The sequence below is a fragment of the Oratosquilla oratoria genome, chromosome 15 (assembly GCF_046742065.1).
Source record: "Oratosquilla oratoria isolate Oo_2021 chromosome 15, ASM4674206v1, whole genome shotgun sequence".
Lineage (NCBI taxonomy): Eukaryota > Metazoa > Arthropoda > Malacostraca > Stomatopoda > Squillidae > Oratosquilla > Oratosquilla oratoria.
In genome coordinates, this window is record NC_134791.1 from 67,602,256 (window position 1) to 67,616,644 (window position 14,389).

Here is a 14,389-nt window from a genome sequence, read left to right on the forward strand (position 1 = left end):
CTTGAATGGTCCCTCATATTTTGGATGCAATGATGTTTTTTGAGGGGACAGTACAAGCACATATTCTCCAACTTTTAGTTCCCTCTTAACTGATTTCCTATCATAATAATCCTTATAATTACCCTGCACTATTTCAAGGTTTCTTTTTGCTATTTGCCCGACCTTCTTCAACTTCTCGAAATTGGTACCCACTAACCTGGCATACATGGTACTTTCCCCTGGGGTTTTTGACAATAGCTGATCATACAAAGAGGCAAGGGGCTCCCTTGGGGTTCTATCAAACATCAAGTAAAAAGGAGAAAAACCTAGACCTTCATGTATAGTTATTCTAGTGGCATATAGTAACAAGTCTATGCCTTCATCCCAGTCCTTCTCAAATTCTAGCACAAAGGCTTGAATCATGTGTTTCAAGGTTCTGTGGAACCTTTCAAGACTTCCCTGACTCTGGGGATGATATGCTGATGCGATCACGTGTTTTATGTTGAAGCCTTCCAGGGCTCCTTTGAATATCCCACTTAAAAAATTAGTGCCTCCATCACTCTGCATTTCCTGAGGCATACCCATCTTACTAAAATAAGACATTAGTGCCTTGGTGATTGTCCTGGCCTTAATGTTTGAGAGAGGTATCACTTCAGCATATCGAGTAGCTTGACACATTGTGGTGAGGAGAAATGTCTTACCAGATTTTGTCTTTGGGAGAGGGCCCACACAATCACAACAATCTTGGAAAATGGCTCCTCAATGACAAGAACTGGGCACATAGGTACTTTCTTAGGCATGTGATTTGGCTTCCCAGTCACTTGACACACAATGCACTGCCTAACCACTCTTTTGACGTCTTCTGACATTCGAGGCCAGAAAAAGTGCGCTCATATTGTTTGCTTTGTTTTGGTGATCACGAGGTGAGCACACAAAGTTTCATGAGCTAGCCTCACAATTTTCTCTCTCATCATTTGGGCACAACTATTTGGGAAACAATATCACCTACCTTTTCTGGTGCCTTGTACTTCCTCAAGATCACACCCTCCTCCATGACAAACTCCCTCTCGCTGTACTTCCCTTTTTCCTGCTCTTCCTCCACTGCTCAGCATACCGCCTCCAACTCAGGATCCTCTTGCTGTAGTCTGATGAGTTCCTTCTTGTCCATGACCATCTCACGGACAATCTCCTCTGCTAGGATGTCTTCTCCCTGATCTTCAGCTACTAATTTTTCTTCCTCATCATTCTCGTTCCACGATTCCTTCGGGATCATGTTTTCAGGGTCTGCGCCAAACAGGGGGCCCAGGCTACCATCACTTTGCTCTTCTTCTTCTCGTGTCTTCTTGGCCTGGCCTCTGGTGATGAAGGCCACAGGGTCAGCCATGTCAGCTTCATCGGTGTGTGTATGCGTCTGTCTGGGTATGGGGTCATTCACTGTCTTGAGTCTGACCTGAACTATCTCACCTACTAGATAATTTCCTAGGAGGACATCTATCCCTTTTATTGGGAGCTCTGCTAATCCTACTTCAACGCTCACTGTCTGACCATCTATCTCAAGTAACACTTTAACTAAGGGAGCTAATGTTGTCACCCCTCCTGCTAATCCCATGGAGAACTGACCTGTGTGTGTATTTTCTAGATCTGGTATAGCGTCTGGCCTCACAATAGTGTGTGATGCCCCTGTGTCTCACAGAGTTTTTACCGCATATTTTCTTCCACTTCCCTCTGCTCCTATTCTGGCATTTTTCACATACGGTAACCACTCTGGGCTAATCCCTATTTTGTCTGTCTCACCTGCCCTGCTTCCATCTATGCAGCTATTCCTGTCTTCCATCTTGTACACTACCCCCTCTTCCTCTGCCTTGCTGCTGTCCTGGCTTTGTCTCCAGTCTTGTGTCTCCCCTTTGTTTTCCTTTTCTTTGGGGCAAGTTTCCATCCCATGACCGAAGATTCCACAAGAATAGCACCTCCTAGCTTGGTCTGCATTCATTTTACTTTCCTCTACACACATTATTCCTTGCCTAGTTTGCCTACCCCCCATGTCCTGCCCATACACCTGTCCACTAAGCCTAGCTTAGAAATTCTGAGTTCTATGCCCATATCTCCCACATTTGAGACATTTGAGTGTTTTTCTCCAGCTATCCCTTACTTGTGGTCTTGTATATCTCTGATTTGGAAACACAAATGCTCCTCTGTTCTCACCTCTCTGAGTTTGAATTATGCTTCTCTTTTTACTTTGATTTTCGCTCATTCTTAGCGCAAAGTTTTCACCAAAACTTGCCGCATCTACTAATGTCTCACATTTCTGCGTGATTACATACAGCTTGGCTTCATTGCTTAGTAGGTTAAGAAATTGCTCAATTGCTATTACCTCTAGGACTTCCTCAGTATTTACCGCATTTTCCGTTCGCATCCATTTCAGTAGGTCACACCTTAAATTCCTGGCCAGACCTATATATCCATGACTGGTATCTTTCCTATCTTCCCTAAATTTCTTTCTGAAATACTCTGGGGTAACCTCATATACCTTTTGTATTTCACTTTTAATCTGATCATAATCTTAAATGCCATCTCTATCAAACATTGTGTACACCTTTAAGGCTCTCGGAGTTAGGCTAGATCTTATCATCGCAATTTACCAGTTTTTTCTTATCATCGCAATTTACCAGTTTTTTTATTTTTGTATGAAGAGGGCTTACACTATAGTCAGTAATACTTATCTAAAATATATAAGCAATGGGGCATGGAAGTGAGGGTCCTACTGTGATTCTTCATTTGATTTACGTGCCCTCTGATCCCTGCTGGGAGAAGGCCCTGATTTTGTACTCCTCCGCTGCTGACCTTCAAGTCTTCTACATCGTCTTCATGCTTAATACCTATGTTCATATAGGTCGCGGTAAAGAACGATTCCGTTGTTCCTCCACTATCAGCCCTACACCGCCTCATGCGTCATCTGTGATGACGTTCACATCAATTGCATAGCACAATTTCACCATGATCACAGTGGAAACATGACAACCTCATGCAAAGAATATTAGATGGCATCAATTCAGATAGGCCCCATTACAGAACACTTCTTTTAACATTAGACATTAGTAAGGCTTTTGATGCTATCCCCTGCCACAAACTAATAAAATATATAACACAGACATGCACACTAATACCAAAAGATGGCTGGCCAATTATCTGGCAGGCAGGAATGCTTATGTGTCATATAATGGCCAATCATCACATATCAGAAACATTAAGACTGGAGTACCACAGGGCTCTGTTCTATCCCCCACACTCTTCAATCTATACATGCATGATATACCCACACCAAAAACCTCAGAAATACAAATCTCTTCCTACACAGATGACATAACAATCACCTGTACACATCATAACACAGACAAAGCCGCAGAATTAATACAGCCATACCTTGATACACTCCACACATGGTTCATTACTAACAGAATCAAAATAGCCCCAGCCAAATCTACAGCAACACTTCTCACCAACTGGACCTAAGAACACAAATGCATTCCTCATCTCTATATCAACAACACTCTAATACCACACTCACACACCCTGAAAATTCTTGGTGTAACATATGATACATCCATGTCATTTAAACAACACATCACAAACATAAAAAGTAAATGCACACCTAGACTCAACACATTTAAATGAATCACTAGAACAACATTTGAACAAAACAAAAAAACTAATACTAGAATATACAAACAATGCATATGCTCAGTGATGAATTATGTGAGTCCAGCATGGGCATCTAATCTCAGTGAGACACACCTGAACACCCTTTAGACCATACGAACCAAAGCCTTAAAAACAATTACAGGCTGCACGCATACAACACCTACAGACCACCAAACTATGAAAAAAAAGTCCTCAAAGTCAAAGATCACCTTGACATGAGAGGCACACAAACACTTGCTGCAGCCTCCACAAACACAGCACACCCACTACACTACATAGCAGAACATCCACACACACCAAGAAATATAAAAAATCACCCAAATGCCTATATCACACACAAATACTATTTTCTCTTCCTCCAAAACCACCAAATACCAACCTCCAGAAACATATAATCACATCACTCACTGCTCCATTAACACACTAAAAGACAACACATTGCTGCATGCCAGACCCCCTGATATCCATCCCTCTGAATCCTTCCTCCCACGAAAGAACAGAGTCCACCGGGCCAGACTGCAATGCAACCACTACCCAGCCCTTCTAAGCTACCAGACGAGACTGGATGACCACATTGTGGACAAATGCCCAGGATGTAACACTTCACCCCATACTATTCAACATGTCATGGAAGACTGCATTATACACAATCATGCACGCAAACAACACAACATACACTCCATAAAAGATTTGTGGGAAAACCCCATTTCGGCCATGGCATTCCTTGGGGAGATGGGACTGCTCGGACAGACAATTTAGAGAACAACAAGAACAACCATGATCCTCTCCATTATGATTTGTCACCTCTGCTATTGTCATTTATTTCATTTTATCTTGCACTATATTTGTTAGGTCATTGAAAAATAACTGTTCAGTTGATTCTTTCATGGACACATCAATGGATATTGGATGCAATGGATAAATTTTGCTGGTCTGAATGCATAATCCATAACCAGAATGTCCAGTACAAAAGTTTAAAAATCCCAGGTGTTGCCAACTGAGTTGAGTTTAGCAATTGTCCGCTAGGCGGCTGTGGCATGTGTGCTATACTTTTTTTTTAGTTATTTGGTGTTGTTGTGCTCAGTGCCATCATTATACCATCCAAAGATATGTCTAGTGATAAAAGAAAACATGGCAATCTTAGTATTGGCCATAAATTAGAGTTCATTAAGGAGTTTGAGTCTGGTGCTTCTGCCTCCTGTGTTTATGAGGAGTATGGTGTGAAAAAAACAAATGGTAAGTAACAGAATAAAACAATATGCCATCAAGTTTGATGTAAGGTCACTAAGGATAGGAAAGGAATTTTACATGCTCATAAGCATGTGAAACTTCCTTGTAATAAGGACCTTGAGGAAGGTGTTTATTAATGTTATGTACAACAATGTTTGGTAAAAATAAAGGTCCATGGCATAGAAATCACAGCAGCCTCAAAAAAACTTGCTCATCACATGGGCATAGAATGTAAACCAAGCACTGATTGGTTGTGGCATTTTCAAAAACCATCACAGCATTTCCAACAAGGTGGAGCATGGCAAAGCTGTCAGTGCTTATTCTAGTGCTGTTGAACTTTACAGGCTTAAATTAAATGAGTTGATAAGAGGGAGAACATTAATTTAACCTAACTCTATAATGCTGATGAAATGACATTGTTCTGGCATTCTTTACCCCAAAACACCCAAGCATTTGGGAATGAAGAAACTACTCTTGGGAGCAAAATATATAAGGAAAAATTTTCTGCTTTACTGGGAGCAAATGCTGCTGGAAGGCATCAACTTAAACCTGTAATCATCAGGAAGACTGTTAAACCACAATGAATGAAGGACTGTATGTATGAGTTGCCAGTTGTGAACTACAACACCAAAAATGCATGGTTTAATTCTGCCATTTTTAGTGACTGGTTCTTCAGACATTTAATTCCTGAAGTGCATGATGTTCAAGAAAATGTTCTATATATCAATCCTGAGAATGTAAAGGCTCTTCTACTTGACAATCCACTAGAGCATCCAGATGCAGACAAGTTAGTACTGATGCCATGATTCATGACATATTTCTGCCCCCAAATACAACTTCAATCATACAACCCATGGATCAAGGAGTCAACGTTTCATGCAAAAGACATTATCAGCAAAGATATCTTGATGAAGTTATGGTTGTAGTAGAGGAAAAGGAAGGTTTAGAAGAAGACACTAGAGGCCAATGAACTATAAATATAAAAAACTACAATCTAAAGTCTGCCGTCTACAATTTTGCATTGGCATGGAAGACTGTAAAGATGACTGTGCTTGCAAACTGCTGTAAGAAATTAATGATTGATGAAGATCCAGAACTAGACTTCCATGGTTTTGAACTTCAGGACTTTTCTCCAGACTTTACTGCATGCTGGAGAGAAAAATGTCACAGTAAATGAAGTAGAAGATTGGGTTGAGGAAAATTATGTTTATCCTGGTTATCAGAGCTTATCAACAGAGGAGATAGTTGTGCACTCTTAAGAGAACTAGTAATTTGTGAACAATATATAATAGAAGAGACAGTTAAAGCTGGATACATTTTTCAAATGTAGAACCACTCCTCAACCACAGTCTTGCTCATCACCATCACTATCACCACATCCTAGCACCAGTATGAGCACTGCTTTAGATGGAATCAGCAGTGCTTTAGTGGCGTATACCAGCTCCTCTGACTCAGCCTATACAACCACAACAAAAATAAACCCCATTTCCCTCCACATAAGGTAAATTAAATTTACAATTGTATTTAGCAGGCCACTGGTGGATCATACTTCCACTCATGAAATGTAGCTTAAGCCTCAGAATCGAACAACTAACATGATCATGACCTGGCAATCCCATAGACCAATTTTACAAACCAAAAATATTAGAATTGTAACTATTAATCTGTCAGCAATGAAGGGCAAAGAACATGGTGAAAGATATTTAGAGATACTTGGAGTGTGTGAAATGAGAACAAAGAATGAAGGATAAAAGAAAATCCATGAAGATTATAAGTACATCTTCAAAGGGAATTCAGAAGGCAGACATGGAGTTGGTTTTGTGATGAATCTATCCATAGCTGAAAGAATAAGTAATGTGATCTACAAAAATGAAAAATGTATCATTAGATTTGGAACCAAAAGGGATCACCTTCATTATGGATTGTTTGTTCTATATCCACTCTTCCCTTCTCTGGTCTCCTTTCACCACTCTGTGTTGTCATCTCTATGTGTCATCTTTCTTTCATGTATTTACTTATAGAATATCTTTCACTTTTTTTGTTACGTATGATTAGTCACTCTATTTTCACTTGTAGATTGTTTCAGTTATCATTACTCTGTCTAAAAGAGGGGAATTGAATGGAGCTTAATTTTTTTTTTCTTCCCAAATATATACCGGTACACTACGTTCTCTGAGTTACACCAAGGGACTCCCATCAAGAATCCTCAATCCATTTACTGGGTCACACTGCAATGACATCATGATTTCTTTAGTCCAATGATCTTTACTTTTATATTTAAGATCCTCCCCTAAGGATGTGATTTTACTCTTGTTAACCAATTGAATTTTCTCCTCCACCCTTTCTCCAATCGGAAAAACTGTTACAAACCCCATATGTAATGTTCAGAGGTGGGCGCGTGAACCTTTTTTTTGGGTTCCGAATCCGAACCCGAATCTTCGCCGGTTTTGGGTTCCGAACCTCCGAATAGCGAACCCGATTTTCAAAATTTCGGTGCGAACATTTATTCCGAACATTTGTCCGCGAACCTCCGAATCTTTAAAAAATAGCAAAGCGAACTTTAATTCCGATACCTTCCGAACATTTCCAAACCTAAATTTTACTCATTCCGAATCTCCGAATCTAAATTTAAAGCTTTCCGATTAAAAAAAGTGTTTTTTAAGATATCTCCATTATTTATTAAAAAAATTATTACTAGAAAACAAATTATCAATACAAGACAGTAAAAAGTAAAAACAAAAGTTCACAAAACAAAAGAGTAAAAACATTTAAAACAAAAATTCACTCTTCACTCTTCACAGATTCACTCTAACTTGTCGGCCCTCTCTCTCTCCCTCTTAACCAACTTCAAGTTTCCCTTCATGAAGGTCAAGTTCTCAAAGTTCAGATTGGTCAGAGAGGCTCGCTTTGGCCTCAAAATGTCCGAGCCGAAGCTGAAGAGTCGTTCAGCTGAGGCAGACGAGGACAGGGGAGTGTTATACTTGATGAAACAGTTCACCCAGTGCTGCCTGTGCTCCTTGGGGAAGTTTGCCGGGGAGATCCTCATGATGCTTGTGCCGAGAATGGCGCCCAAAGTGTCTACTTCCTTGCCGACCTCCTCCTCCAGGTTGGCCACCACCACAGGCTCCTCCTCGTCCTCAAGAAGGAAGGCAAACTCGTCGTGCTCGCTGGTGTGGCTGGCCACAGACTGTGGCCTGGAGGTGGGCTGGCTGAAGGCGGAGGCCACATCCCCCTCCTTGGACCTAATTTGGGCCACAAGGTCCGACACCATCTTGTCCCTCACCAGGTTGTACAAGTCAGGATTTGTCCTGCATATGTACTTGACCATCTTTAGACGGAACCTGGGGTGGAAGGCAGTCGCAAGGAGCTTCTCCTGGTCCTCAAACATGTGTTGAAACCTGAAAAGATTAAGATATGAGTTAATTTAATTATTGATTAATGATTTTTTTTTTCATTTCAATTACTATAAAATATTATATTATTTTATTATTTATATAATTATATTATATTATTATTATTATATTATATTAAAATATTAAAAATATCTACCTTTCAGTGAAGCCCTTTTTGTCTCTGCCATGGTGCTCCTGTGTCCCCAGGAGGTAGGTGACGAGGGGCTTGGCATGCTTGATGCTGTTGTCGTCCCTAAGCAGGTTCAAGTCCCTCTGGAGCACCATCAAGTTGGGAAGGAAGTTCCCCATGTAGGCATGCTGGTCTGACTGCATTTTGTCCAAAGCATTGGCAACTGGGGCCATAACTTTGACGTACTCGGCGATGACCTCGTTGTCCTCGTCAACAAAGGCGGGGATCGGGTTGGGGCGCATGCTGGTACAGAGATCATTGATCTTTTTACGGGTGTCCAGGTCCTGTAGCAGGCCAGAAAGCATCTTATAACTGTCATAGCTGGAGTTCCACCTCGTCGCGCCAGGGACTTTAAGTTTTTTGCCGATAGCATCCTTTATCTCGTTGGCTGCGACAGTTCGGCGGCCCTGGGCATTCCACAAAGACTGTGCCTTGGCAGCCGACCTTCTGAAGATATTCCTGCCACCATGGTTCCATTGTGGGACCTGAAAAAAGAATATTTATTATTTAATATCTTACTACAATTCACAAATTAAAAAATAATAAATAATAATTTACATCTTTTTAGTTTTTACCAAAAGAACAATAAATTATTTAATATTTATAAATTATTAATTTATTAAAATAAAATAAAAATTATTATACTCACTTTGGAAACATCCTCAGACGCCAGGAGGTTCAGAGTGTGTGCACCACACCTCTGGTGTTTAGGCAGGCTAACCTCGGCTTCGTCAGCCTGGTCCAGGGCCTCCTCCATAGATATGACCTGAGGCTCGACAGCCAGCTCTTCGTCAGGCTTGTCCTCGCCAGGTTGTATGACGACGTCCTCTTGTGCAAAGTTGACAAATGCACTTACATAGTTTGTGCCATTGCCTGTGGTCGTGCAGAGAATCTTGCTGCTGATGCTGAAGTCCTCATGCAGCTTTCTCAAGGACCTCGCCAAGTACTCGGCTGTCTGGCTCTCCTTCACCTTCATGCCCAAGACTGCAGTCGTCCTCTCCAGGGTGGCCTTGTCCAACCACGAAACTGTGGAGCCTATGAAGGCCCGGTTGTGGCTCGACCAGCTGTCGGCAGTGGTGGCCAGGTAGTCCTGCTTGGACATGATCTGGGTGAGCTCATTTTTGGCCCTGGCGCTCATATGCTTGATGTCGTCGCCAAGCTTTTTCCTGGACGGCAGCTTGAACTGAGGGTTCAGGTAGTTGAGGAAGGCCCTGAGTGCCTCTGACTCTGTTGTTATGGTGGGCAGCATGTCGCGGATAATCCACCGAAACATAAAAAAGATGTGTGAGTATTTGAAGTTAAATTTTTGTTATGAATTATTTTTATTAAAGTTAATTAATTTATTAAATTATTTTCATACTAAAACAGTAGAACTTTTAAAAGTAAAACTTACCTCATAAAACAGGTCAAGGGCCTTCTGCTGGTCAAACCTCTCAGCCATAGCCTCCTCAATACAGCCCTGCCTGAGGCTTTTGGCATCCCGACCACCACCAGAAGCAGAGCGGCCACGTTTGCTGCTGCCATCTAAGGCCGCTTTTAAGGCAGGACTATCTAAAGGGTGCTTGGTGGCATAATGCTTCTTTAAGTTGCTGTTGGTGTCATTCTGAAGCTTCAGCCTCGCAGTGCAATTTTTCTTGGCGCAGAGGGCAAACCCGGCGTCCCTGCTGACACCACACTTAAAGAAGGGCTTGAGAATGTCCCAGTCTCTGTAGAGGTCCCTTTCCCTCCTGGAACCGTGACCTCCATCGGCTTGCTCGGCCTCGGTGTCGGCAATGTCCATGTCCTCGGCTCGACTTGTGCCAGGCATCAGCTCTGGACTCGAAAACTCTGGCAGTTGGATATCGCTGGCGTCAGATTCACTCTCAGCGAGGCCGCTTGGGTTCGTGGACCTTGGTGTGTCAGACTGAGCACTTGGGTTTCTCGACCTCGGTGTGGATGTCACGTACTTATCCATTGTCAGCGGTGAGCGTGATGTGAGTAGAGTAGTCTAGCCTCCTTGGGTGTCCTCTCCAGAGTGTTGTCAGTGCAACGGTTGAAGAATGTCTGACTATTGTAGCACTGTTTAACTAAATCGTAACTTACGGGACGCGGTGACGAGAAAGTCTGCAGACTGTGCAGATTTGTAAACACTAAACAAGCGCTCTGATTGGCTGCTGCAGTCACCGGCGCATGCGCGGTGGCTGCGCGTCACTAACAAGCGTTCTCATTGGCTGGCAGCCAGTTGCGGTCACAACATGACGAGTCTGTGTGGTACAGATAAAGCAACGAGTTAAACACCACGAGTATATTTCCAAGTTCAAAGAAGGGTAGTCCAGGCAGTACTACTAGTCTTTGTTTCGCATTACTACACACAGTCACACAGGCTTGCATATCGAGCAGTGGTCATTTGAGACACACACACACACACACACACACACACAAACATACACGCTCATCGAAGCAACACCGCTCGTCGTCGCGCGACCAAGAAGAAGAGGATTTACGACGAAAAAGGAAAACCTGGTTTGTACTGTAGGGGTGGGGAGTGAACGTGAGTGCCCGAAATGGTATCTATGCAGTGCTAGTTAATTGTGTTAACTCGAAATTAGCAAAAATGAATGAAAACGACTCGAAAGCCAGTTGCGAATCAGAGCCATCTGGAGGCAATCCACTGAACCGCGATGTAAACAATAAACAAAGCACCACGTGTTACGACAATGATTTCTTAGGGTTTGGTAAGTACGAAAGAAAGAACTTAAGTAGATTATTAGAGATAGAGAGAGAGATGAGCAAAAATAGGACTCGGTGGGAAAATGAAATCATGGACTTAAGAAAAGAGGTCATTGGTTTAATTGATTGTTTATCTAAGACTAACCATGAAATTTCTGACCTGAAAAAAGCTAACTTGGATCTTACAAACGAAATTAAAGAAATGAAAAGAGACATAAATGAACTGAAGAATGATAATGAAAAGAAGAAAACTAATGATAATAATAGCGAAAATCTAAAGCAGGAAGTGAACAACAAATTCCAAGAATTGACACAAAAGATCGAAGAAAACTTAGGTGGGGACAGTATCCAGGAAATTAAGAAGTGGAAAGAAAATATTGAAAATAAAGAAATTGCTTTCAAAGAAATAGTCAAGCAGCAAATGCAAGATAATGCAAAAGACACAATCATTCAAGTGATTAACGAAAAAGCAAATTGGGTCAGGGACACAGTAGATAGGAAGAAATGTATTGTGGTTTATGGGCTTAAAGAAAAACAAGGATTGGCGAGGTACATGAGAGAAAAAGAAGAAAAAGAGACAGCAGTAGAAATCCTTAATGAAATTCAGGGGGGAGATAGTGATTCAGGCACAGACTTAGAAGAGACTTACAGAATTGGTCGCTATACTAAGGATAGGAATCGACCTCTAAAGATAAAACTAAGGTCACAAGTGGTAGTAGAAGACATATTTGAAAAAGTAGGTAACTTGGCAAAGAGTGAAAAATACAATAAGATATGGATAAAAAGAGAAATGAGTACTGAGGAATTAGAAAAAGAAAGGGCGCTAAGAGAAGAAGCAAAGGAAAAAAACTTGAAAAGATCAGAGACAGAATGCAAAGAATTCCAGTGGAGAGTAATAGACTTGAGATTAAGACAATGGCGCTTCAAAACGAACAAAACAAGGGAAGAAGAAACCAGGGAGAAGGAAGAAAATTAAAAGTGGCCTATACCAACATTGACGGACTAATTTCGGGACTGAACGAACTCAATGATTATCTGTTAGAAGCAAAACCAGACATAATGGGAATTGTAGAGACTAAACTAAGAGGTGAAATACCATCCACTGTTATCGGACAAGGTTTATACAACTACTGGATAAAAAACAGGGACAAGAAACAGGGAGGGGGAATCATGTTCTTGGCCAAGAAAGACCTAAAGGTGACAAAAATTGCAGATGGCAAAGGTAATGCTGAATTGATCATGATAAAAGTCGAAGGCAAGAATATGAAAAGTAGAAAGTTTGTGGTGACTTATGTGCCTCCAAAAACAAGCGCTTGGAAAGAAATTGAACATAAAAAAATGCTAGATGACACAAGAAAATCACTCAATGAGATACTAATGGGTAAGGGTAATCTGGTAGTTATGGGGGACTTCAATTGCAAAGAAATTTGTTGGGACAGCATGACAGTGCAAGGAGGAGATGACTCGTGGGGCAATGTACTGCTAGATATGACCATGGAGTACACAATGACCCAATGGGTCCATGAAAACACAAGGTACAGAAATAATGAAGAGCCATCGAAACTAGATCTAATATTTACAACAGAGCCTGAAATAGTGCATAAAGTCCAGTATGAGACACCAATTGGAAAGAGTGACCATGTACTCATCGAAACTATACTAAAGGAAGAAATAGACATAGAGAGGAACGAAAAGCATAGGAAAGGAAGACTGAGGTACAACAAAACAGACTTTACAAAACTAAAGACATTCTTCCGGAATGCAAACTGGGAAATATTTTACAGGGAAGAAACAGCAGTGGAAGAGAAATGGAATATATTGATGGAAAACTACAATGAAGGGGTAAACAGGCATGTACCAAGACAAAAGCGAGAGAGAGAGTACATTAAATGTTGGTTCAACAAAAGATGCAGTGAGGCAAAAGACAGAAGGGACAAAGCTTGGAAAAAGTGGAGAAAAGACAAAAAACAAAGCAAATGGCAAATTTATGTTAACTATAGAAATGAGTATGTTAATGTGAGAAGAGAGGAGAAAAGGAACCATGAGAAGGATATTATAGACAAATGCAAAGAGCAACCCAAACTATTCTATCGGTATGTGAATGGTAAACTTAAAAACAAACAGGAATTGGTGAAACTATGCCAAGGAAACATAGAATACACAGAAGATTTAGAGATGGCCGAAGTCATGAACAATCACTTTAAATCTGTTTTCACCAGAGAGAAAATACCGAATTGTGACATAGACAAAAACAAGAAATCTCCCCTCATGAATGAGTTTACAGCATCACTAAAGGAAATATCAGAACATTTATCAAGGCTGGATGTCAGAAAATCACATGGCCCGGACGGTATTGCAAATTGGATTCTAAAGGAGTGCAAAGAAGAACTAACAGACAAAATACACATCTTAATAAACAGCTCACTCAAAGAAGGAAAGATACCCGAGGACTGGAAAAACGCTAACATTGTACCAATACACAAAGGAGGAAACAAAGAAGAACCCACCAACTATAGGCCAGTATCACTAACAAGCACCATTGCCAAAATTTGTGAGAAAATAATCAAGAATAGATGGGTAAAACATCTGGAAGACAATGACATATTAAACCCAAGACAATTCGGATTCAGACAAGGAAGATCATGCTCCACAAACTTAATATGCTTTTACTCAAGACTAATAGACATAGTGCAAGAAAGAAATGGATGGGCTGATTGTGCATTCCTAGACTTGCAAAAAGCCTTTGACAAAGTACCACACAGAAAACTACTAAAAAAACTGGAACACATAGGAGGAATACAGGGAAACCTACTAAAATGGATAGAGGACTTTCTGACTGGTAGAAAGATGAGAGTAGTGCTCAGAGAAAAATATTCAGACTGGAAAGAGGTGATCAGTGGGTACCGCAAGATCTGTGCTGGCACCAATAATGTTTGCTATCTATATGAAGGAAAATAGAAACTGATGAAGCACTGCAAGAAGACCTAAATAGGGTATGGAACTGGAGTCAGAAATGGGAAGTGGACTTTAATACGAAGAAGTGTAGCATAATGGAGAAAGCAAAAACAGAATATCAGGAAAATATACAATTGGAACCAAAGAAGTAAAGAAAGTAGGATCCGAAAAAGATTTGGGAGTAATTATCACGAACGACTTGTCCTATGATATACAGATTAACAAAATTGTCGGG

The 14,389-nt window shown here is 41.0% G+C and overlaps 2 protein-coding genes across 11 annotated transcripts in view; one reads left to right on the forward strand and one right to left on the reverse strand.

Moving 5' to 3' along the window:
- Positions 1-14,389, forward strand: part of LOC143033486 (protein FAM135A) — a 1,114,982-nt gene that overhangs the window by 790,942 nt on the left and 309,651 nt on the right. The window lies entirely within an intron of this gene.
- LOC143033488 (uncharacterized) lies at positions 7,697-9,739 on the reverse strand. Its single transcript, XM_076198988.1, has 3 exons — positions 9,140-9,739; positions 8,458-8,975; positions 7,697-8,306 (listed from the first exon to the last, which is right to left on the reverse strand). Exons 1-3 carry the CDS (start codon positions 9,737-9,739, stop codon positions 7,712-7,714), a joined length of 1,713 nt encoding a protein of 570 aa, XP_076055103.1. The 3' UTR covers positions 7,697-7,711.